The sequence below is a fragment of the Pecten maximus genome, chromosome 9, assembly GCF_902652985.1.
Source record: "Pecten maximus chromosome 9, xPecMax1.1, whole genome shotgun sequence".
Classification (NCBI taxonomy): domain Eukaryota; kingdom Metazoa; phylum Mollusca; class Bivalvia; order Pectinida; family Pectinidae; genus Pecten; species Pecten maximus.
The window spans coordinates 12,672,523-12,699,810 of NC_047023.1; the positions used below are offsets into that span (position 1 = coordinate 12,672,523).

At 33.7% G+C, this 27,288-nt stretch overlaps 1 protein-coding gene across 1 annotated transcript; it reads right to left on the reverse strand.

The window, feature by feature from the left end:
• Positions 1–1,752: 1,752 nt before the first annotated feature.
• Positions 1,753–27,077, reverse strand: LOC117334387 (structural maintenance of chromosomes protein 5-like). Its single transcript, XM_033893980.1, has 25 exons — positions 26,900–27,077; positions 21,314–21,508; positions 20,794–20,893; positions 19,722–19,847; positions 19,242–19,454; positions 17,991–18,152; positions 17,534–17,605; positions 16,602–16,663; positions 13,887–13,962; positions 13,578–13,695; positions 13,297–13,451; positions 12,401–12,609; positions 11,656–11,839; positions 11,366–11,424; positions 10,403–10,469; positions 9,940–10,041; positions 9,047–9,114; positions 8,230–8,353; positions 7,605–7,727; positions 6,967–7,092; positions 6,087–6,182; positions 5,713–5,940; positions 4,557–4,736; positions 2,891–2,986; positions 1,753–2,066 (listed from the first exon to the last, which is right to left on the reverse strand). Exons 1-25 carry the CDS (start codon positions 27,073–27,075, stop codon positions 1,938–1,940), a joined length of 3,246 nt encoding a protein of 1,081 aa, XP_033749871.1. The 5' UTR covers positions 27,076–27,077; the 3' UTR covers positions 1,753–1,937.
• Between the last annotated feature and the right edge of the window lie 211 nt (positions 27,078–27,288).

The window sequence follows — 27,288 nt, forward strand, 5'->3', positions numbered from 1 at the left end:
TCGATACTATAGCTAAAGTATGCAAAATAAAAAAAGTGCTGTAGTTAACGCAGTTGCCAGGTACAAAAAAATTCAAAGCCTTACCATTATTACTAGTTTTGTTAGTCGTCTGGTGGGACAGACTTGCCCAATTGCCAAACGGAAATTCAAACTTTGTGCTAAATTATCCCAAACAAGATGTGAAGCATAACCTGGGTAAACCTAACCCAAACTAGACCAGTTCACTCTCTATTGTAGCTTTGATGCTTGTTTCTGGTATCAACCCCCCCCATATGCTGGGGAAACTGATGCTTGTTTTTTCTTTCTCTTTTCTTCAAATTCTTGGACCTACTTGTAAAAACCCCCTATACCTGAAATTCTCTGAAAACTGGACAAATATTGAAGTTACAATGATACCCACAAACCAATTTAGAGAAGGTATAGTGCACTACCAATTTCAGTGTCTTTTATGTTAATCATACTTTAAAGAATGATAATTGTTGCAATGATGAGTTTTTCAATAAAAACAAACAAACAAACAATGGAATGTTTTTAGGTAACAAAACTTCAGAATGTTTTCTTGACAGCAACAACTTCTTCAGTACACCAGAGATATCAAGGAATATGAAAACTTCAGGAGAGTATCAAATATTGGAAGAGATTTTTCTCTAATTTAACTTTGACAAAAAAAGTTTGTTTTTCAATTCTATCAAAACTTGCAATTTTTAAACTCATCAAAGAATTTCAAAATTTGCAGACTTTCGTATCATAAATATTAAACAGGGATTCTTGGCTCATAATTAACATTCTATCCTGTCACTTCAAGATTGTTATACCCTAAAATTGGATCAAAGTATTTTCTAAACTCTTATGTTCATCATTATTTGAATTGTACTACCTATGATCTAACGATACATCAAGGTTTACTGTTAAGTTATCATTACTGAGCTAATCACTGTTTAGTTGAAAACAATGTCCCACACCACAAAATTCCAATCCAATCATTTTATGAGCTTAAAAAACTTTGTGTAACTTGTTCATTTTGGTGTTTGTAATGTGTACAAAAATCACAAGTCTAATTGTTAATTATTGATGACTCTCGATCAAACTACAGGTACATCATAAGTTTGGCAGCTGAAATGCGAAATCTTTCATGAGAAATTTAGCTGAACACAATTTTCCAAGGTGGATATACATCTCCTATGCTCCTTTCATGCCTGGAGACACAATGGTGGAAATATATACTTCTGATGAACTTTTTAAACCTTGGACTTTTACTCTAAATAAAACGCATAACAGCCCAGTACTTTAGGTTACAAAATTTACAAGTACTGATGAACTGACAAGGCAGCGAGTACAGAGCCCTACCCGATTTGCACTCTTCTCAGAAGAGAAGCCTTCTAAGAAGATCGCATTCTGTTATATGTAAATCGAGTAAACCGGGAGAATATAACCCAAAATAAACGAGTTTTTAAGTTTTCTCAAGCACTATGACACAAACACATGCATGTATGTGTCATATATCCTTCTCTAGTGAAGCTCATCACTCGCACACTTAAATCATGGTCGCCGCCATCTTGGAAGATAAATCTTCCAGCTTCGAGACAGAAGAGTTAGAAGATCTTCTAGAAGCAGAAGAGCTACAAATCGAGTGACCGGAAGATATAGTCTAGAAGGAGAAGAGTGCAAATCGAGTGGGGCTCAGATATTGCTCATTGCAAATATTTTGTTTTCAATGCCCTGTTCTCGAAAACAATGTGTAAAAAAGAAGTGTCCATGAAACAAGGTTTAATTTTATTTGGTTCAAGTAAAATATACAACAACATAAAAACAGTTTGGCACCAACTGGATAATCATCTCATACAACTTCTACATATCATTTTCATTTCTCTCTCTCGTTCTCTCACCACCATATCACATACAGGTTTAATATCGCTAAGTCATCCAGTCCTCTGAATTCAATCTTCAATTTTCCGTCGCCTCCTCAAAAATTTCTTCAGATTCCACTCAGTGTGGTTCAGCATTGACGGACCATTGTACACACAAAGAACTGTCATATTGTCTGCATACAAAAGGTCAGGCAGCAGCTGAAGCAAGCAATAATACACATGATTTTTCAGTTGATTTGCAGAACTAATTAGACACACCAAAACAATACGGCACCAATGGATTAAATTCTAACTTTCACATATAGCTGAAAATAAAATGCAATTGCAAAACAGTGCGATATCTCAAAACACACTGCTATCTATGAAAAAGAATCTTTCATATATAGCTGAAACTAAAATGTAATTGCAAAACCTTGGGATATCTCAAAACACACCGCTATCCATGAACAAGATGATACACTTTTGACTTGTCAAAAATTTAATTATCAATGCATTAAAAACTTTGACTTTGCAATTTCTTGAATGAAGATTATTAATTCATCAGTAACAATGGCAATATCTTTATAAAATTAATCCACCTAGATGAAAAGGTCAGGGGAAAGACCTATTTTCCAAGACATTCCAAAAACCCACCTTTTTTTAAAGATGTGCCACGATAACATTACTCTCTGTGAATTGTCCATTGAAATTATTATGTTTATCTCTGAAAGTATGCTCTTAATTTAACAAAATTTCTAAAAAGACCCAATATTAAAAAAAATGTCGCATTTTGAAGATTTGTAGATCACAAATAACTCTATTGACTGACTATTGATAGACTTTAAAAGCATTATGATAAGAAGCTATTCGACAAAATAATTACAATACACAATATCATAATCATATTTACTGAATTTCATAATATTGTCTGCCAAGCGTTAGGAACTTTTGGCTGGCAGTGAATCATTATGGTGATCATAATCACAATACACAACATTTGCAGAAAATGCAATAAAAAACAAGTTCATATATAAATGAATTACCTTTGGGGTTAACAGGAAATACTGTGATGAGGATTTTTTACAAACAGTTTGTACCACAAGCTCGAACACTTTCCTCTCGTTGATAGGATCCATTCCCTAAACACACACCAAGATTAAGTTTTACATGTAAATATTTCAAACATTTATCAGCTACAAGGTGGTATCTTTCTTCTTATTCTTGACAGAAAACAGCATATAGGCTTCACTCAAATAGTATGCCGAAACAAGATTTATGTTATTACTGCTGGCTTATATTATTCAGTTACTGTAACATATCAAATTTTTTTTTTCCAAATTAGTGTTTGTTAAAGACTATCTTAAATAGGATTGAAATTAACCTTTGAAATGTTAAGAACAAGAACTGCACAAATTAAGTTTACACTATTTTGTTGCCCGAGTAGATTAACCAACTGATGACAGATAGTCGAGGGGATATGTATATATATAGACGAGGAGATATGTATATATATAGACGAGGAGATATGTATATATATAGACGAGGAGATATGTATATATATAGACGAGGAGATATGTATATATATAGACGAGGAGATATGTATATATATAGACGAGGGAGATATGTATATATATAGACGAGGGAGATATGTATATATATAGTACGAGGAGATATGTATATATATAGCCGAGGAGATATGTATATATATAGACGAGGGAGATATTGTATATATATAGACGAGGAGATATGTGATTATATAGTCGAGGGGACTATGCTATATAATATAGACAGGATTATGTATATATATAGTCGAGGGGATATGTATATATATAGTCGAGGGGATATGTATATATATAGTCGAGGGGATATGTATATATATAGTCGAGGGGATATGTATATATATAGTCGAGGGGATATGTATATATATAGTCGAGGGGATATGTATATATATAGACGAGGAGATATGTATATATATAGTCGAGGAGATATGTATATATATAGTCGAGGAGATATGTATATATATAGTCGAGGGGATATGTATATATATAGTCAAGGGGATATGTATATATATAGTCGAGGGGATATGTATATATATAGTCAAGGGGATATGTATATATATAGTCGAGGGGATATGTATATATATAGTCGAGGAGATATGTATATATATAGTCGAGGGGATATGTATATATATAGTCGAGGAGATATGTATATATATAGTCGAGGGGATATGTATATATATAGTCGAGGGGATATGTATATATATAGTCGAGGGGATATGTAAATATATAGTCGAGGGGATATGTATATATATAGTCAAGGGGATATGTATATATATAGTCAAGGGGATATGTATATATATAGACAAGGAGATATGTATATATATAGACAAGGAGATATGTATATATATAGTCAAGGGGATATGTATATATATAGACAAGGAGATATGTATATATATAGTCGAGGAGATATGTATATATATAGACGAGGAGATATGTATATATATAGTCAAGGGGATATGTATATATATAGACAAGGAGATATGTATATATATAGACAAGGGGATATGTATATATATAGACGAGGAGATATGTAAATATATAGACAAGGAGATATGTATATATATAGTCGAGGAGATATGCTGTCTTTATTGGAGACACTAATGCACAGACATCAACCAGTATGAAACAACACTGTTTTACAGAGCATTACCTGGTTGATTTCATCGACACATCTGAAGGGACACTTTGCGAGTTCCTGAAGAGCCATCATGTAGAGGACTGTGGCTACACTCCTCTCCCCACCAGACTGGTGGTGAGGGGTCAGCTCCCTCAGAACTTCATTATCACGGAATTTCACCTTTATCTTAACTCCATACTTCTCATAGTCCTCCTGCAAACCAGCAATTAACATACTGTAAAAGTACCTACATCCTATCTACCTATCTGATTTATTATAGAATTTTCGAATTTGTCATTAAACTAATTTGAAAATCAATTGGAGATGCAATAAAGATTTTATGTAAATTTCTCAAAATCCAAGGTTTTTAACCCCCCCCCCCCTCCCCCTCTCTAAAAAACAGCAAGAGATGTCCATAATGCAATGCAACTATATTCTTGGTTTGGTTGAAATAACATTGATACTTTTTGAGATATTGAGCTAAACAAAAGTTGAAGTAAAGATTTGCAGCATCCCTATATTTCAGTGTTGCTGGACCATAAGTTCTAGATTATATTCCATAAATAAGGGCTGTGTTGAGATGTCAGCTGTATGAACTAACTATATACCAAGTTTGAGCAAAGGATCTGAATGCAATACTTTAAAAGTGAAATATGCTGACGAAATTTGAAGAGTAACTCCATAGTCTATCTTCGTGACTTTGTTGCTGGCAAGACAAGAAAAAATAGTATTCATCAGAATCCAGTCTGGGGTTAGGCACAGCGCACAATTGTACCCAAACATGTGATCTAACTCTTTCCGAGAGATTATGCAAATGCTGTCTTTTCCAAACTGTTTTATCTTTTTAAATAACGTAATGTTTTAAACAGTGGTCATTCAGTTATGTTGTTTAAATCAGGACAATGTTTTGAACTGCATTATGGGATATGGAAGCTTATATGGGAACCTCATGATCATTAGATGTTATCTCGACTGCTGTCGATTTAGATTGAATATGGATTTCTGTCTTTAACTATACACATTTTTCGAAACCCAGCATTATTTGAATTTAATTATGGATATAGGCAAGCTTTTCAAGTTCAATTTCAAGAGGAAATAGTCATTTGCCTCGGTGACAACCACCTTTAGCTATAATATGCTTCTGAAGCAAAAAATAACATTGCAAACTATATATTCTTAAAATTTATACCGGGTTGTCGGGTTGGCTGAGCTCAATCTCGCCAGCACAGTTCATGCAGGAGAAGAAATAACTGAAATTGTTGTTGATTTTTTCAATTAGAGCCTTAAGTGGTTCAAGCCACTGCTGTTTGGCCCGCACAACTTCCTCATGATGGCCTGCCATGACACGTCGTCGCTTTTCCAACTCTGCCTCAAGACTGGTAATCTCTTTTTTACGAACTTCATACTCCTTTATGATCTGTCAATGCAAATACTGAATTCTGTACAAGACTTAAATGAAAAATTTCTGGGCAAAATACAAAATACTTTAAATATAGTTAAAAACATAGTTAGGCTTTTCAGAAAAAAATTCCTAATGATCAATCTTCAATTTAAAATTCTTACACTCTCATCTGCCTGGAAGAGTGATGCAGCTCTCGCTTTTTCCTCATGAATCATAGAGTCGATCCCCTCTAGTGTGGCAGGGTATTGTTCAAACCTCTGAAAATCAATTATTTCATAGTTTAGTTACAAGTCACAAAACAATGTTCTACTTCAATACGAGCGTCAACTATTTACTATAGTCGGGCTGTTCCGTCTAATGTAGTGACGTGTATAAACAACCAATCACGGCTGTGCTTCCAAATGGTGACACACAAAGTTTAGTTGCTGTAGTTCGGCCAAAGGAAGTTGGTGGTAGCGCAAAAGTCTACTAGACATGCATGCACATCATAACTCCTTTTTTTCTCTACACATGTGCATTACATATAGCCAAAGTGATTTCCTTTCTATACTAGTAAAGTCATAGCCCATATAGTAGATGCTCGCAGTAGGCCAAAATAAATAGTCTTTATTTCTCCATGTACACAAGTTTTATCTTTTGTTTTTAATGCAATTATTTCTTGAAATCTTGAAAAAAATTGGGATAAAAAAAATTTCATTAGATATGCGTCATATAAAGAATTGCTCTGTGAAAAATATGAAGAGCTAAAAAATATTTTTAACTTGAAGAATTTCTATATCTGGCAATTCAAGATGCACATTTGCCACATTTAATTATATGAGTAACACAACCGGACTTTTGTGTTACAGGGTATGGTGAAATGAGCTTTTGATTTATTACATTCATCTACATTTTAACAGTATTTCAATACTTAAAATAATGAATAATAGCAATAAAATTACCAGCAATAATGGAGAATCTCTAGACCATGTGTTAGCAGTGATTACTCTTTTATGTAATAATGTTTTAGGAATGAAACTGAAATCATTTAATCGTTTTTACCTCACGATGACTATTTGACAGTTCAGCATTAGCAGCCGTTCCAGTAGCACGTTTGGCGACCTCCAATAAGTGTTTAGCTGAATCTTTAGTCTGTCGTACCACTAACTTTGCCTCTTCCACTGATCTCTGCAAAAATGAAACAAAGAGATGGAGTACTCAATATAAAATTAAGAATTTTATGAATTTGTTCAGTTTTCAGATTTATGACTTTAGCTTTTACTTAACTTAGTAAACGCTTTTTGTTTTTCCTTTAATAAATTCATTTTCTCAAAATTGATCTTTTAATAACATTGCAAAAAAAAGAAAAAAAAAAAGAGAATTCTTCAATAAATTATTCTGTACACACAAAATTATTAAAAGGATCCAATCACATGGGTGTTAAAAAATAGGATTTTGTTCAATACCAAAAAAAGATAAATTTCAACTATGCAACACACTTAATAAATCAATCCAAATAGCATTAGCGGTAACCAAGATATACAGAAAACGTCTAACCCATATGAAGATGGATGGACCACACCTATCAATAAGCACTGCCAATACTGTTGTGAGGGGGATAAAACCACACCAATATACAGACATAGATATACTGGACATGAGATTAAGCCATTATAAAAGTCCTCTTCACCAATACAGACCTCAAGGTTCACCAAATGCTGCGACTGATCTCTCAATTCTTCCTCCACTATCTCCTGGTCTTTGACAATGGAAGCATGCTGCAGACTTAGTCGTACTTTTCCCTTTATCAATTCCAGGCATTTCTACAAAAAAAATTCACTAAATATAACAATTTCACTCAGGACAACTCCAGTAAAATATCTACCTGACCCCAGGACTCCACATTAAATCACTTCTATACATGGTTGTATTACCTCCCTATTACTTCTATGTAATTCATAAAATAAATTCTTTGGGTGGTACCAACTTCACCACATCTGGAGTCCTGGGATGGGGTAAATGTTTTACTGGAAAAGCCCTCAATATAGGTAAAGCAAAGTTATGAATATGTACACACACCTTCATCTTCACGTTTACTTCATTTTGATACAAAGTCTTGGTATAGATACTCGACCATATTAGGCTGATTGTCACACAACTGTCTTCAGCTTTTATTAGAACGATTCTTTTGTTGAGAATATTTCTTTTGTTGAGAAAGTTTCTGTTGTTGAGAATTAAGTTGTCACTAGAGGTGGTTGAACTAACAAGGTTCCACTTATATACAATCTATACTTTTCTTATTTTTCTAGAGGTAAAGGACTTTACCTGTGTGTTTTCTTTCATGGATTGCAGAGATTGACACTTTTTGATGTTAATACCCCTGGTCTTTTTCATGGTCTTTTCTTTCTCAGCTTGCAAATTGATTGCCTCTGCCTCTTCTGTTTTAATTCTAAAATCAGAAAATAAAATATTTTGTTAAAACTTGATGAGACAAAAATTGAGAAGCCAAATAGAAACCAATATAAGATTGCTAATTTGGTAGACAAATTGGCCAGAGCTAGAAATTTAATTCACAAACTAGTAACCTGGGTTAAGATATTTCTTTAATCACTACAGAAAGTCAATCGCAATTTACATAACATGAGAAGATGATGTGAAGCATGAGAACATTATACTTTGGACACAATTTTAGAAAATTCTAGTGTACTAATTAGTAGAAGGGGCATAACTCTCGCAGAAATATGCACGGCTGGACTAGTGCAAAACTTCAAATGTTGGAGAAAATTTGAAGACAATATTTTCGCTGTGTATAATAACATGAAGTATATAATCATTACCTTTGTTGTTTATTTACAATCTTTTCGCTGTGTATAATAGCATGAAGTATATAATCATTACCTTTGTTGTTTATTTTGAATCTTTTCGCTGTGTATAATAGCATGAAGTATATAATTATTACCTTTGTTGATTATTTTGAATATTTTCGCTGTGTATAATAACATGAAGTATATAATTATTACCTTTGTTGTTTATTTTGAATCTTTTCGCTGTGTATAATAACATGAAGTATATAATTATTACCTTTGTTGTTTATTTTGAATCTTTTCGCTGTGTATAATAACATGAAGTATATAATCATTACCTTTGTTGTTTATTTTGAATCTGAGATAACAACTTCTTTTTCTGGTCCTTCTTCTGAGTTAATTGTTTCTGAAAAATTATTTTTTTCTTTTTATTCTATAGATTCCGACTCAGTTGGTTCTGTAATATATTTAAGTAAGTTCATTTCTTCCTATGAATTTCTAACAGTCAATCTTATATTTCTTCAGTAATTTCAAAATTTCTTACCCAAAACTGTTACAGATGGACAAATGGCAACACTGATGTAAATATGCCATAGCTATGATATCCCACTTTGTCAGTATGTTCAGTTTTTAACAAACTCTGAAATTCACTAAAATTCCTATATTTCACTACAAAGTTATAAACTAATTTCTAAGTCAATAACAGAAGAAATAAAGATCCTACATCAAATTCATAATCAATAAGGGTGGATGAGATGTCCATACAAAATTAAACTATATTCAAGGTTTGGTTGGAGTAAGCTTTCTGAGAAGCTAAACACAAAACCTAAAGACAAGTTTCCAGATTCACTGGACAATAAATGCTATAAGATATTTTGCCAACAGTGGGTGTGTCGAGATGTCCACGATGTGATCTTATATATTCCATGATTGGTTATACTTAAGACTTTTTGAGCAACAGATCTTAGCCCAAGTGAAATGTCAACAATGCCACTTCAGTTTTCGTGTTTCATATTAAACATTAGAAATAAGTTGTAGTCATCGTTTTCAAACAAATTACAAACAAATATGTCTAAAATTCCTAACAGACATGATTATCTCAAAAGCATTCTGAAAACTGCAAATATTACTTTAAAATGCACTGTCAATTTGGAAGTTTTAGGAAAAGCTTTTAAAACATCAGAATAATTTTCTGATTGATTTGTCTATTGTGGAATAAAATGTAACAAACCTTTTCTTCTCTCAATCGGTTCATCCTAACTTCGAAGTCTTTTGACTGCTTCTGAAGATCTCGGTATGTCTCTTCTTGTTTCTTTAATTCATCTTGTTGTTCCTATTGTTGAACAAAATCATAATAAATAGCCTTCCACCATTTCCGTAATAAACCTATAACCCTATATTAGTGAAATTATTAATAGCTGAAGTAATTTTTATGTTGATTATCTAATACCTCTATTAATTTATCATGATTATTAGGTTTGTTAACTTTCTTAAGATTATTATGATTATTAAACTTATTATGATTATTACATTTCTAAACATTAACACGATTACCACGTTTGCTTACCCTGTATACACTATTCATTAACAATGAATTAATCATACAGAACCTACCATGTCTAAATCCGTTCATACACAGAAATATGTACCAATTTACCGATGAGACTATGGTGAGAAAATACACTGATCCTTACTCTGATTTGTGAGTCTAATTCTTTTTCCCTTGTTGTGTCAGCAGATGCAGTCAACCATGATGGGTACCTGAAAATAGATTATACATTTTTTACAGGGAAAAAGAAGCATACTGGATATTGCGAAAGCAATACAAGTCCCTTTCCGTTCCCCGGTAAAAATAAAGTGACTTTGACCTTGACCCCAAAACCCTGAAACTCGAACATGTCACAGATATATTATGATTCTTTATCATTGTGTGAAATTTGATCAAAATACTTCCAGGTATGAAGCTGCTAGTATAGAGATCTGACAAATTCTGGTGTTATGTATGTACCAACATGCATACAAGACGGACAGATAGGAAACCTATAGCTATATAGTCCCCCTGGTTTCACCATAGATGACTAAACAGGGTTATATCAGACTTTTATCTGTGGTTTGAAATAATGCAGACGACATCCATGCAAGTTATCAACTGGAAAATGTCTACAAGGCAAGAATGTTCCTGCTCCTATTAAACAATGCTTCCTGTCAAGTCCTCAATGGACTCTTTTACTTATGTCAACCAGGATGTGATCACGTGTTACGTACTTGATATTTACAGTATGATAAACACTAGGGTGTAAATAAGAACCAAATCTGTATAGGGGTCCTTAAGTTTGTAACAGGATGTGACCGATATAGACAAGACTATATCCCCTCCTCCCAAAATGGGCATTTAAATATGGTATCCCTGGACAGTACGGTCAGTACCTGGCAACTGCCCCGCATGGGTTTCAAACTCGCAACTCAGAGGTGGAGGGCTAGTGATCAAGTGTCGGGACACCTTAACCACTCGGTCAACGTAGGCCCCCTACCAGCATTTATTTGAACATGGAAAAGAAGTAACCAATTGAAAATATGATTTGCATATAAAAATATATGAAGTTTGATCATCTTGGTAAATTGTATTTTCAGGTTTACAAATTAGGGATGTTACCTACCTAATTTTTGAACTCCTTGAAGAAATTGTCCCATCGTATCTGGACACCCTAAAGTTATACTGGAATAGAAGAAACAGAACAACGGATTATGTGCAGAAAGTGAAGACTTCAGTTTTCAAAAATTTCCTTTTTAAGCCTCCAAGAAATAGAACAAGAGATTATGTGCAGAAACTGAAGACTCCAGCATTCAAAGATTTTTTCAGCCTCCAATATCCATCAAATCAAGTCAAGGTTTGCCTAACATTCATAAATATTGTTAGGACTGACCAAAACTTAGATGTAATATTTACCTGATAATCATCAGTAAAAAAAGTGCGTAGCTCTGGGTGATCTCTCTTTATGTCTGCGATGCAGTCTTTGGTTTGCCTGTTGCCGACTGGGATGGTATGTACATTGTACTGGGCACAAAGGTATCTCATCACACCATCAGGACAGTTCATGTAGTCCATCAGGTAGCCCTGGAACCCATACTTCCTACACACAAGTAAACAGTCATTCAATTACTACAGCACAGACTTCTATTTAGACTACTGCTCATTTCAGATTTTCATTCCAATATCTATTTTTCCAAAACCATGGTAATTATGTAAACAAGCTATTATAATACATTGTATCCAACCGTGTTCCATAGTCCACACACTCTAAACTATAATGCTTATATATGAATCTAGTTTTCTCAATTAGGCATCTAGATTGTCCACAAGTTATCAGCCACATACAATTACACAACAAAGTTATTTTTCTTCAAATATTTGTCTTGCCAATGTTGGGTAGCATTCATTTGTACTTGCCTGAACACAAAAAACACAATAAAATTTAAAAAGAAATCTTCTCAAGGTTATTTCTTCTTTTAAAATATCCATGTTGTCAGAATTCAAGTACCACATAAACAATATGTTTAATTAAGCATTAATTCGCAGTGCTATGGCATATATTATTGCAATAAATGACATACAAATATCATCTGGCTCATTTGTGATAATTCAGCCAATTTAATATCTGATTAATAGCTGATTTAAATAGAATACTTCTTGCCTGTAATGATCAATGCTGTATCTTGGTCTAAAGGACTCGAGAGGAGCTTGTGGAACCTTGACAGCATTGACCTTCAACTTCTGTTCATCACGAATAACATTCATGAAGTTGGTGTAATCTTGACTGTCCTCAAACACAAAGGCCTGAAAGTCTTTAGCACTAATGTGCATCTCTATGTACTTGGCATAAGAGGCATCCTTTGGATTTATCTGTCAAAATAGAGAGCTTGATATTGCAAATTAAATATACCAGATACTAATAAAACAGGATTTTGTTTTATATATTATTTTTCTAATATATTTCCTATTTGGGGGTTTTGTAAACAGAAACCCCAAATCTTTGGATTAGGGGTTTTAGTACCCCGGTCATTTGAACTAGTGTGATCAATGATTGCAAAGTTCACAGGCTGCAGCCAACCCAAAATGTTCATACTAAAATTTCAGCAACTTATTATAGATATAAATTCTCAATGCCAAATTAATGCATCTGATTAACAAATTACCAGATATTTTTTGCAAACTTGATTTAAATAATTAAGTAATTCTCATTGCTTTCAATTTCATTCACAAGTACTAATTATGTTCTGTTTGTTTTAAGTAGACAGCCGAGGGATTTAAAAAAAAAGAAATTTTGTTAGTGTATGTAGTTTGGCCCATTGTGCTTTGACTCATGCAAAATGTCATCACTCTCATTAGAGACTGTTATGTATTGTAACATATGAAAAACTTTGAAGTAATACAAGGCTTATAGTTATTAAAACATCTACACATACATGTACAAAACAACATTTTTCATACTACTTATCACAATGATATTGTTGTTTCAATACAAAAGAATTTTTTGTTTTGTCTGAATATAATTACAGTGTTAGCACACCGAATATTATGGTTACTTACAGATAACATCATTGGGAGATGGACATTGCCTCTGAACTGATCTTTGTTCTCTTTATACCAGATTACAGCATTGTAAGTGTCCTTGTCTTTTCCCCGCAAAATCTCCATTCGTTTGTTCTCCACATTCTGCATCTTCTTCAGCTCCTGTTGATATCCTATCAGAAATGATTATAATCAATACATGTATGGCATGATCGAAACCGGTTAGCTATGTATTTGTTTTTAAGCTGTATGTAAATAAAACAGAATCTCAATATCATATCTCAACTTTCTAGACTCACCGTCTATTTGCCTCTTTAAATCTGCTATACCACGTCGGATCCCATCACCCTCTTCATGTATTTGCGTCATTTTTCTGTTGACCACTCGCATTTCATTGGTTGTCTTTTCTAGTAGTGGCTGTATATCAAAATAAGCTTCAGTCATAACCATAAATGCTAAAGAAAAACATTTTTTTAAAACTTTTTTTTAATATTTAGTGAGTAATGTCACAACAGTTAACTGTTAGTTATTTAAACTTAAACTTTTATTGTTTTAATTTGAAGTATTTTCTTTTACATAAATGTACTATACACTCTTAACAATCAAACCTGCAGATTTTCCTGTTCATCTGTGTTTTGATATTCAGACTGTAGAGCATCCAATTGTCGCTGTAAATCTTGTATCCTGAAGTAGAAAAACATTTCAGTGATCACCATTGTCTGTTTTAACGTGGCGGCCCGCCACCCTTAGCTGGGTACCGCCACGCTTACACAACCAAATTCACTCGATCCGCCACGCATGTAATTGTTACCTAACACCCCTATTTTGTAGCGATTTCAAGCAGAAAACTGACCCGTTACTATAGCGTCCGATACTCAATACCTATGGCCCCTGTTTTTACAGGTGAACTAGGCCTAATTGACGAATTGCGATCTCGGTAAGGTGCCTCACCGTTATGTTTTGATACGGTCGACTGATCTCTTGATCACACCTATCGATGGTAATAATTAATCAATAGTAGAAGGTGTACTGTTCTGACCATGGGAACAGATGTGATTGTATGGTTTCAGTCGATCGGGACACCATAGAAAATGTTACCATCATCGACATCGAAAAAAACGATGGTCCGACAAGATTTTTTTTCTTTTTCACATGAATTAATATTGAGCTGGGATAAACAGACTGATAATATCAATACCTAAGCCGATGTTTCAGAAGCATGAATTCATTTTTGAAAACTTCACGGCAATGTCACTATGAAGAGAGGAGCATCAATTGTAATACAATAATTTACTCGTCTATAATGAAACATTTGAATTAGAAATATCATAATCATGTCCACAAGTACCTGTGCAGCCAACAGACCTAAATCTTTCATACATCGCGCAAGCCACGGCTACAGAAATGCGCACGGATTGTGTATGAAGATGACGAAGGTGAGCTTAAAATCGACCCTTGTTTGATTTGATAGATAATGATAATAATCTAATGAATATCTCGTGCATTGGTTTTCTTGTCACGTGCTATTTTTAGAAAGTACTATTAGAGTGATCTCCCTTCCAAAAACGATCTCAAAACGTCCAATAATATAAATAATCTCAGAATCATTCCTAAATCTCTGTATTTATTATTTGATAAGTGTTATCTAGGTATTTTATTTTCTTTATTTATTATTAAATAAAGATAAGTTAATTAGCACCTCAAGTATACAATGTAACATGTACACATGTGCAATTAATATGTACTAATTTGATTATACAAATATTTGTTCAAATATAATAAATTGTTTTTTTTTTTATATATATAATATGGTAATGACCACAATAAGATCTTTTCAAAAATATTTATCTATTTATTCATTACCACCAGCAGGAACAGGCTCTCTCAGAGGATTTTGAACTCTCTGATGATGGTGTTTACCCAGGGAGTTCCCTACAAGAAAGCTGCTTCTCTCTGGAAGGGACTGTGCAACAGCAGAATTTCCATGTCATTTGGAGAGACAAAGTGTGTTTGGCTTCCATTGTTCATAATGAAGACTATTTTCAGGAGAAAATTATAGTGACTTAATTGAAATTATATTGTGGCTTGTGCATTGCTTTAAATACTTTAGATATTCTTGTACATTCTGATATTATGTCCAGTAAAAGTTGCTATTTAGTTTGATTAAATTTTGTAGATGCTGTATCATAGATATAATAGTTGCTATTAATATGCTCACTGATAATATTATAGTGCAATTTATTAAATTTATAATTGAAATGTTTTAACTTATAATACTTGACAATGCATTATGATCTTGATGTGAATGTTTATCATATTTATAACAGTAAAAGATGCTATTTGAGTTTATTTTATTCAATGTTGTTATACTGAAGAACAGCAAGTTGGAGTTGAGGTTGAAATGGTTTTGTGAAAATAAATTGATGATTGTCAAAATGAGGAATGTATGTTTGTAGTTTTTTCAAGTAATGGTATAAGCTGTTATTTTGTTTTAATTTAAAAGATATATATGGCAGAGAGTGAGCAAATGATTAAAATGCATATCTAATTAGAAATAAATAAAACCACATAATTAAATCTCTATTCTTAATGTCATAATTTATGATGTTTCTCGAAACGTCGCACCGCGTTGCTGCATTACATCCACAAAAGTACATGTTCAGAAAAAATTGTCAAAAATATTTCCTCCACCCATCATTTTGAAATTGTGGTGATCCCTGCATTTTATTTTTCAGAATATAGTATTACATTAACCAAAGATTATATGTAGTTTTTATTTCCTTTGATAGAAAATGTAGCCATTCAACGCACATTTCTTAAATGACATTTTATTGAAATATCATACTCATAGCCTGAACATAAAAAAAATATGAAGCTCCAATCAGTCATGCAAGCCTTCAACAGGCTAAAGGGAGGCTATAACTTTACAGTAAAACATGTCAAGGCAGATGGATGTGTAGCACCAATATCTGTGAGAAACTTTGAAATATTGTAGGTTTGTTTGAGTAGATTTTGGTTTTGAGTTGTACACTTAAAATTGCACCTATTTTTGATATTTCAACTCTACATGCTACACAGTAATGTAGCTGATGTGTCATCACAACTATCACGTATTGCAGGCCAGACTCTGTGACTCTGTTAGTAGTGTGACAATGTTGTTATTGTTATCTTTTGTAGCTTTTACTCAGTCACAATAAATTAAAAACAACCTATTGATTGTCAGGACATTAATTTTCTAGGGGTTCACACCTTAACTTGACACAAAAGATTCCTATGGGTCCATACCATTACTTTACACAAAATCAATTTTTATATATCAGTACCTCTTTCGCCTTCCATTTTCTTCTGTCTTTTTGAGGTTCAATTCATCCAAAATTTCATTATTCTAAAATGACAAGAGAAATTAAATTACTAACAAGAGTTATGCAGGGTGCAACAATATACGCCTGTTGAATGCCATATATATATATATGGTTATATACTATCTTGTATCAACATAAGACTTACATCACCTTAAGAATGTCTATCTAGCATGCTATAAATCTCACTTTTCACAGTAAAACCAATATCTAATTTTCTGATAGTTTGTCATCTTGTTTCAAAATGGAACATACACAACTACTATAGGGACAAATGGAAACTTCAGAAAGATTCATCAAGCACTTTCTGAGAAATAACAATAACAAATGTATGGTTATGGTGGATTGACAATTGACCACGGGTGATTTGAACAGCCCACAATCTAATGATGGAGGGTTAATACAAATATCCAGTAAATTTCCTTGATTAATATTCCTCATTGACAGAAATGGAGCCATACACGATGTCTATTTCAAATATCCAGTGTTTTGACATGAGTTGCAAATTACTCAGCATGTCACAAATTTGAAATAAGCACCCTTATATAATTACTGTCTAAATGTGTAGCTTAAGGAAGCATGTCTGAGAGAAAAACACAACAACGTGAAGAAAAGAACAAGGCTTCCAAAATAGAATTAATACATTGTATAACAATTAAACTTTGTACTTAAGATTATCATAAACTCCAACAAGAGGTTCTGTTATAATGGCCGAATTCAATCATGCTTATTTGTTAGGAACAATGGTTTGGAAGGACAGGTACATACATTCTTAATGGCCCAAAGAATTTGAAAGTCTTGCATAGATAAAAAGAAAATGGCCCATAAGAATTTTCAAAATAGTGATAAAAGGCCCATACCTACTAATACACTTTAAGTGATAGTGTCATTATTACCTTGTCAGTAGCAGCTTCTATCTCCTTGCTATTCGCCTGGGCTTTTGTCGCAAAATCTCTCAGGCTATTTGTCTGAAATATAACCCATATTTAAAGTAAATTGGGACATAATATTACTACAAATTTGTCCAGAGAGCAAAATATCTGTGATAAATCCTAACTTTTAACCATTTAGCTATAATTACAAATCTCAAAACACATTTCATCAATATTGTTATATATTTCATGAAAACTTCACATTAATTCAATAAATATTCATGGAATAAATCAAATATTTTCATGTGAATAAACATTTATTTTCTTTCATTATATGGATGATCATACACTCCCTCTCTTTCATTTATATTTTTTTTTGTCAATTCACAAACAATCTTATCACAAAATCTTGCATATATATATTTCCCAACATACACAAATTACCATGTAACAATACCAATTGGGTGATCATAGAAATTACCTTTTTCTTCATTTCTACATCAGCCCATTCCTTCTTTGATGCAATATTATCAAGCCTCTTCTGTAAAGGTTCAAACTGCACTCTTGCTTGTTTTAGAGCTTCCACTTTAGTGTCCCGTTCCTGTTTTACCACATCATATGCTTTTCTCTTTTCATCGTATTCCTACAATGTAAATGTATTTTTGTTCTAAGCAGGTACTCCGCAGTGTAATTGTTACTTGAACACTATAGATAATGTTGTGAACAATTTTAATATATACAGTCAAACCTGTGTATAAAGGCCACCAAAGGGACAAGGCAAAAATGTTCCTTATGGAGAGGCGTCCTTTAGAGAATTTCTTTGTTCAGCGAGGTATGTCCCTTATCAAGGGAGAACCAAACTTGAATAAAGTTTGATTAAAACACACTACACATACCCAGCTGATTTATTATATTTAAACGCTAACAAATTGATAAAAAACAAATCATTAAAGATGAATTATTAATTGATTTTCCAAGATTCCTCTTACAAAAAAATTAAGATTTATAGTTTTGGTATTTGAAAGTATTAACCATTTTAGAAATGATTCCTAATAATTGAGATTTTTACTGGCTTTGTCCGTTATGGACCTATGTCTGCAATATAAGGGTGTCCGCTATTACAGGTTTGACTGTAGTTATTTGACCACTGTGTAGTAGATTATTCTGCCACATGTTATTGTCGTTTGACCACTATAAATTGTGTTGTAATTATTGACCATTATAGATTATGTTGTGATTATTTTAAACATGTGGTTTTGTTATATGACCACTATCGATAATGTTTTATTAAGCATATTCTATTGTTGTTTGACCACTATAGATAATGTTGTGATTATTGACCACTATAGATTTTTTTAATGCTATGATAATTTTTAACATGTTATTGTTGTTTGACCACTATAAATAATGTTGTGATTATTGACCACTATAATGTGATTATTTTAAACATGTGTTTTTGTTTTATGACTATAGATAATGTTTGGATTATTTTAAGCATGCCATTGTTGTTTGACCACTATAGATAATGTTGTGATTATTGACCACTTTAGATAGTGAGATTATTTTAAGCATGCCATTGTTGTTTGACCAATACAGATAATGTTATGACCATTTCAATTAAGCCTATACTATGAAATAGATTTTTCTCCTGCACCAGAATTAAGCTTGTCTTATGATGTGTTAATGGTTTATTTAAAACACTGATGTGTAATATCACAATTTAGCATCTTACTATCCATGGCCTCTTCTTATTCAGCACTGCAACTTTTTCCAAGTGCCGTTCACGTTCCTGGAAATTCTTCACATCTTGTTCTAATCTGCTATTTTTGTTAATGTTTTGTGCTAATCGTTCTTCAAGATTATCAAACCCTTGTTGTAGACTTCGACTTTCATTCCTAGCCTCCTTCAATTTTGCATGGTTTTCATACATGTCTGGGGGCCCCACCTTTGAACAAAATTTAAATCATTAAATTTAATTTAATTAAGTAAGCTGATTACAGTATTCTTTATATCATATTGAAAAAAAAAGAAAAAAAACACCTAATAACCAAAAAATCATTGCAATCCATTCTGACTGCTGTGTGTAGTCTCTTACAAAATCCATGATTAGACACAGGCTGATTTGACTTTTGTTTCATATCTTGTGTGATCAGGATTTACTTATAATGTAATATACTTCAGTTTCACATTATATAAATTTAAAAATCCTTACAGCCTTCTCTGTATTTTCCAATAATTCCTCTTGTGTCATTTTTGCAAAGTCTGCAACCTTCTCCTGAGGTAGAAATTGACATAGATTTCCAACCTGGATATTCTTACTTGTGACTAGTTCTTCCACCTATTAAACAAAAAAATATTGTCACATATATATTAAGTATAAATAAACAATTAGGCTAAAAGAAATTATCATTTGTTCCTCGGGCCATTTTTTCCGCCATTCTACATGGCAAATTTGAAATAAGACTCCGGAGGAATTTTTTTCTATTGTTGTCAATGTACATCACTTTTTTTCACGAAAGATTTTAATATTCTGTTTAAATAATAAGAATATCTTGTTAACTAAGCATAACCAATTATTTTGGTGTCTTCTGTCCAAATAATTATGTTCTCTATTCAAACATTTTCAAGACTCAGGTGACTAGCCAGTAAAACAGACATATGGGCCAATTTTCTAGATTTTTATTGAAATTATGAAATTATTTTGATCATTTTTATGACATTTTCGTCAATGCGGCAACCTTAATTTGGCTTAAGTGAGATGCGTGTGGACTTGAGATCAAAGTAAAATTTTTTTGGCCTTAAACATACTGAAATTATATATATATCACAAAATGGAAATGTTGACGGTACAAATTCCTTTTCACTGTTAAATCTGTGTATTATCACGATATGATTTTGGATTTCCATAAAGAGTTTTTTGAGTTTTTACTTTCATTGAGAACTAGAATTACTGTGTAAAAAATCTATCTTGTAAATTTACTCTATGTATTTTAAGTCAGTAACAGTGATTTTGACTATCAGTTAGAAAACATATTTTATGTACCGGTAAACGATTTGTCAAGGAAGCTCTATCAATCATTTACTTTAAATGCAGAAATGGCCAATGAAAACAGAAGTAACTTTGGTGTGGAAAACTATGAGGTGGCACATTCCAAGAGTTGTGTAAGGTGGGACGTGCAATCACTTATTTGATTTGATTTGAGTTTGGGAAACAAAACAAGATTTAACAATTTTCATTCTGAGGATATGAGCAATGAATAGCTTGTTAAAAGAAAACATCTCACAGCTTTCAAGGGAGCACCCCGTCCATTGACACTCCACTGGGATTGATTGTTTCTGTGTATTTCCCGCACAATCACATAATTGTCTCCATCTGTGTTGAACCTGGAACATCAACGATCAAAAAAAGTTACACTTGCATGCAACTCATATCAGTTCACAAGCTTCAAAGCATTTTCCATCATTTCATGTAATTTTATTAGTTTCTGAGTTTATATGTTAAACTAATAATTTAACATATTATTATTATAAACACAGAAATTATTAAAGTAACTCCAAAACAACTGTTTTTTAGTTTGAATTTTTCCTCAATCAAATCAATTGTAACATACCATGATGGCAGGTCTTTTCTGATAGGCCGATAATTTACTCCATTCTCATATTACGACCAAATTCCCAAAAAATTCAGTTTACTACAGAAAGTTTTCTTTCGACTTCACTTATTTCCTTTCCAAAATGAGGCAAAAAGGCCCCATCCCAAATTTTGAAAAACAGGCCCTGTTATATAATTATTAAATGACTTACAATTCCAACTCAATTTTTCCTTTTTGCTTGCCATATTTGATGAATTCTGCTGCCTGCTGTGCTCTTCCTAAAAGTCCAATTTTCCCACCAAGACCCAGACATATTGCACAAACTATGGTGGATTTTCCTGTCCCATTGGGTCCTATGATCACATTGAGATAGGGCCCAGTAAGAAACTCAACAGAATCATATGTTCTGAAACAAAACAACAATTATAGTTAAAACATAAGATTTACATTAAGAGAAAATCAACATGACCACCTACAAAATGCTTTTGGGTCTGCAATATAATTTCATATGCACATTGAGTTGAAAGACATAAGTTTCTTAGAGATGTTTAATTTTACCTGTACTTTTGCAGACTCTGCAATTCACAGGTTGGAATTCCCTTAAAAAGTTGAGACAGTTTCCACCTTGTGAGACCACTTTGTCTTTTACGGTTACATAAAGAAAAGGAAGAATATTTTTACACCTTCCAAACAAGTTATTGAAGATGCTAAAACATCAGTAAAAATAGGCAAAGAGCTAAACTATTCAAAGAAAAGCTGTTTATAAAAAGAATTTCAGGACTTTGAATCTTTCATAGGGAACATGAATGCTACATAATGTTAGGCTGCTATGAAATTTAAAGTCTACATGACCCTGTCGAGTGTCGCATAATGAACAAGTGCAATCAATAATTGCGAAAGCTCACTGGCAGCAGCAATCACACTATTTATTAACAGTCACTATGCATTCATTTTTTATGTATGTATAAGCATGTCATTTTGAAATTGTATGTCACATAATATTGCTCCTAGACCTCTAATGGATGTATAAACCAAATAAGAAGGGTGTGGATTTACAAGCTTTCCAAAACTAACCCCCAAAATCTTTAAAGTGGGTTTTTGTGTCAAAAATCATTCCTGGATCTCTAATGAATGTATAAACCAAATAAGAAAGGTGATAGGTGTATACTTTTGGACTTACCCCCAAAACTTTAAAGTGAGTTTTGGTGCCAAAAAAGTTAAGTCCACAAAATGGTAAAATGAGAAAAAAACACAATTTTTTCTGCATGATTTTGCCATAACATCACTCCTAGACCTCTAATGAATGTATAAACCAAATTATAAGGGCATGAGGTGTATACTTTTGGACTTGCAAGCTTTCCAAAAACTTATCCCAAAAACTTTAAAGTGGGTACAATGTATCACAGGTATCAAGAAAAGAAAACATGCATGGTAACACATGTACATTACATTGATTTTAATGAAAGTTATTTACAACTTAATGGTTCTTAAGATAAAAGAAAATACCAAACAATTTTTCGCCCTAAACTTTTAGTTTTAGGGCGAAACACATAGGGCGAACAAGATTTAGAGCGAAACGACCCGGAACCAAATACAGTACATTCCAGTTAATTGGGTAATGCTTAATCAGGTATTTCTTTTAATTGGGTAAAATTTCAAAAACCAAAACGATTTTCTCTTAAATCATGTTAAAAAAATTCGTTTAATTGGGTTGGAAAAGTCGTATTTTTCAGTTATTCAAATAGAACAATCGGACCAAAAAAATAGAAATGCTCAGATTTTCACGAAAGTCATCACGTATTTCTTTAAGTTTTAGACATTTATCAACAAATAGGGTAATTTAGATGGTTAAAATGTCAAAAAACGGTAAAATATTACCTTAAACGCTAATGTTATGTCGGGGTTTTGTCATGTTCAGAACTGTGTTGTTGTTAATTCTGCTTCGTGGGATTTTTCCCCAACAGGAAGTCGATTAAGAATTGTGGGTAAAGTTAAATGTTATTTGTAGAGTCAGCAGCAGGCCAACGTAATGGGGGTTTAAAAGCATTATTAAGCTACTAGACAATTAAACTGTTTACTTTTGGGATGTAAAATCTTCGAAGCAGAAACCAAAACAATAGGTTTTGACCTGGGTCTGACATTGCTACTGATTGATTGATATCACCGCTTACTGTATGTGGCGAATCCAAAGTGAGGGGTTCGCCACGGGGAAATGTGACGACACCGGTACACAGGCGAGTTATTAAAACAAGAGGCCCATGGGGCCTGTATCGCTAACCTGGTTGGATTAGACCAAATGTCAAAATAATGTTCATGTTCAATTCGTTTTATTTGTCAATCTCAAACAATGCTATATATGGTTATTGTGTGGAGATCCCAACTGCATTAAAGACATAACGAAGTCTAGACTCTCTATGGGTCTGAAAGACCTCAAGAATTGTTTTTAGAACATCCATTCATAACTTTATATTTACCATTGAATGGCACTGCCACTATATAACCCTACCAATTCAGTTGCGTGTTCACCAGCCTATGAACTGCCAACAGGAAGTGATCTCTGCTACTGGTAAGCGCGGGAAATTTGAATTTGAAAATTTCAAAACAAAAATCGCATGACAAATAAAAAATCGCAGATGGTAAATATAAGAATTGAACGGCTTTCAGTTGGCATTCATAGTCAATATGAATTCCAACTGGACAGAGGCAAATTCAACATGAAGCGCACTAGCGCTTCACGGAATTTGCCTCTGTCCAGTTGGCATTCATATTGACTATGAATGCCAACTGAAAGCCGTTCAATGCTTAAATGACTAGTAGCGATTTAAAGGAATTACCTCTATTTACTCTATGGGGCCCCGTCCCTTTGGCCCCTCAGGGGTCAGAGTCACAATTTATGCAAAATCTGTTCCCCTTCCCCCAAGGATGTTTTTGACCAAATTGGGTTCAAATCCATTCATAACTTTTTGACAAGTAGCGATTTAAAGGAATTACCTCTATTTCCCCTATGGGGCCCCGCCCATTTGTCCCCTCAGGGGTTAGTCATCATTTGTGCAAAATCAGTTCCCCTTTCCCCAATGATGTTTCTCACTAAATTGGGTTCAAATCCTTTCATAACTTTATGACTAGTAGCGATTTGAAGGAATTACCATTATTTTCCCTATGGGGCCCGCCCCTTTGGCCCCTCAGGGGTCAGAGTCACCATTTATGCACAATCTGTTCCCCTTCCCCTAATGATGTTTCTGACCAAATTGGGTTCAAATCCATTCATAACTTTATGACTAGTAGCGATTTAAAGGAATTACCTCTATTTCCCCTATGGGGCCCCATGCCTTTGTCCCCTCGGGGGTCAGAGTCACCATTTATGCAAAATCTGTTCCCCTTCCCCCAATGATGTTTCTCACTAAATTGGGTTCAAATCCCTTCATAACTTTATGACTAGTAGCGATTTAAAGGAAATTACCTCTATTTCCCGTATTGGGCCCCGCCTCTTTGGCCCCTCGGGTCAGAGTCACCATTTATGCAAAATCTGTTCCCCTTACCGTAATGATATTTTTGATCAAATTGGGTTCAAATCCATTCATAACTTTATGACTAGTAGCAATTTAAAGGAATTACCTCCATTTCCCCTATTGGGCCCCGCCTCTTTGGCCCCTTAGGGGTCAGAATCACCATTTATGCAAAATCTGATCCCCTTCCTCCAAGAATGTTTCTGACCAAATTGGGTTCAAATCCATTCATAACTTTATGACTAGAAGTGATTTGAAGGAATTACCTCTATTTCCCTATTAGGCCCCGCCCCTTTGGCCCCTTGGGGGTCAGAGTCACCATTTATGCAAAATCTGTTCCCCTTCCCTAAAGGATGTTTCTGACTTAATTGGGTTCAAATCCTTTCATAACTTTATGACTAGTAGCGATTTAAAGGAATAACCTCTATTTCCCCTATTGGGCCCCGCCCATTTGGCCCATTGGGGGTCAGAGTCATCATTTATGCAAAATCTGTTCCCCTTCCCCAAAGGATGTTTCTGACTTAATTGGGTTCAAATCCATTCATAACTTTATGACAAGTAGCGATTTGAAGGAATTACCTCTATTTCCCTATTAGGCCACGCCCCTTTGGCCACTTAGGGGTCAGAGTCACAGTTTATGCAAAATCTGTTCACCTTCCCCAAAGGATGTTTCTGACTAAATTTGATTCAAATCCATTCCTAACTTTATGACTAGTAGCGATTTTAAGGAATTGCCTCAATTTCCCCTATTGGGCCCCGCCCCTCAGGCCCCTTGGGGGTCAGAGTCACCATTTATGCAAAATCTGATCCCCTTCCGCCAAGGATGTTTCTGACCAAATTTGGTCAAAATCCAATAAGAACTTTAAGACTAGTAGTGATTTGAAGCAAATGTTGACGGACGGACGATGGACGCCGCACCATGGCATAAGCTCACCGGACCTTCGGTCCAGGTGAGCTAAAAACAGTAGGGAGCAGTAAAAGGACAGACGCCCGATGTTAGCTTATAATTCCTATTCAGGTAAGGATTAGAACTGGTTAATTAAAAACATTACATTGGATTTCGTGTTGTTTTATCAGTGACTGCCAGTTTCAAGTTCGAATAAATTTATACCACAGGAAACGACCTAAATAAACTCGGTTTCTCCGATCTCTGTGCTTTGGCAATTGAAAATAATATGGAATATTTCAAACTTCATAGCGAACATAAGAATGTCACTATGATAATCATAGATGATTTTAGCTGTAATTGTCGGCGAGTCCTTAGATTGTATGTCAAATTAGGAACACGTGGATGAAACAGGGATGTATGACCCCCCGATTTGAGGTGCTACGATTGTACTGTGTCGCGAATAAGAAACAATCTTTAAGGTTTTATTATTTTAATGTATGTATTTTTATACAATTAGTAACAGTAATCTGACAATTTGATATCAGTAAAAGCACAAACAAAAACACCGTTTATTAACAATAATATTGTAATGCAAATATTTTCATCCAAAATCGACCCAAGTCTTGACAACCATTTCGAACCAAATCTAAGATGGCGACGTGCATTTCGGCTTATTGCACAAGTCAGTTAATTGGGTAAAAAGTCCCCGCAAATAGGCAACCCAATTAAGCGGAATGCACTGTATATTCTATTTTTACATTTGTATCACGTTTTAGAAATAAACGTTACTTGGACATTAATTTATCTTTATTTAAAGATTCAAAAGTAATTTTGGCTATTTTTAGTAACCAAAATTCCCCAATTGGTGTATGATAGGTAAGTTTGCATATCATACGAAGGTTGCTTGTTTTCCCCAACTTGAATATTTAGAAAAAAATATCATCCAAACTCATAGAAGAGTGGGATATTTTTGTAAACATTTAGTCCTAGTTCTACTAAACGGATGCAGGTGCCTGTTTATTAGTTTACTGTCACAGGGGTGAGATTGTTATAAAAATAGTTATAGAAATTATTCACCAATTTCATTAAATACAACTTATTACTGAATTCAGACTGTTGTCTTTTTTTCAATCTAAATGAAGTTTCAAACTAAATTTTTGACGTTTCGCAGGCATATCATTTTGATGGTCATTTGAAATGTCATGCCTAACGGTACAAACACATATCGATGGTTAGCATAACATTGTCAGCGCAGATAAAATGTACTCGATGTTTATTGGAAATAGACATATAAGTGATTAAAACTAGGTATAATAACATTACATTCCGAAACTGGGAAAGCCAGAAAATGAATCAAGAGAGCTCTTCCTGTTTTTTATAACTAGACTAGTGATGCACTTACAAAATATTTTCCAATTTTATGCGAACAATTGAACCTTCTACATATTCTGAATTCATCTTCATTGATTTTTGTTCCCTTCTGATGCTGACTTCAGCATGTACAGCATCTATAGGCCGTTTTCTTCTTACTGCCGCCATTACGTCAAATTTTCGCTCCTTCGCGCGAGAACACAACATCCGGGAGCTTCTGTGGGTAAGGCTAAAGTTCGGCGGTCTCACTAGTTACCGACAAGAGCCGACAAGAACTAGATTTACCGACAAGAGCCGACAAGAAGTTAGAATTACCGACAAGAAGCCGACAAGAAAGAAAATGAGAGATAAAATAGTTTTTATTTATTAAAACAATCTATGATTTGTTGATTTTTTTTATTTAGGAATATTTTGTGGCCT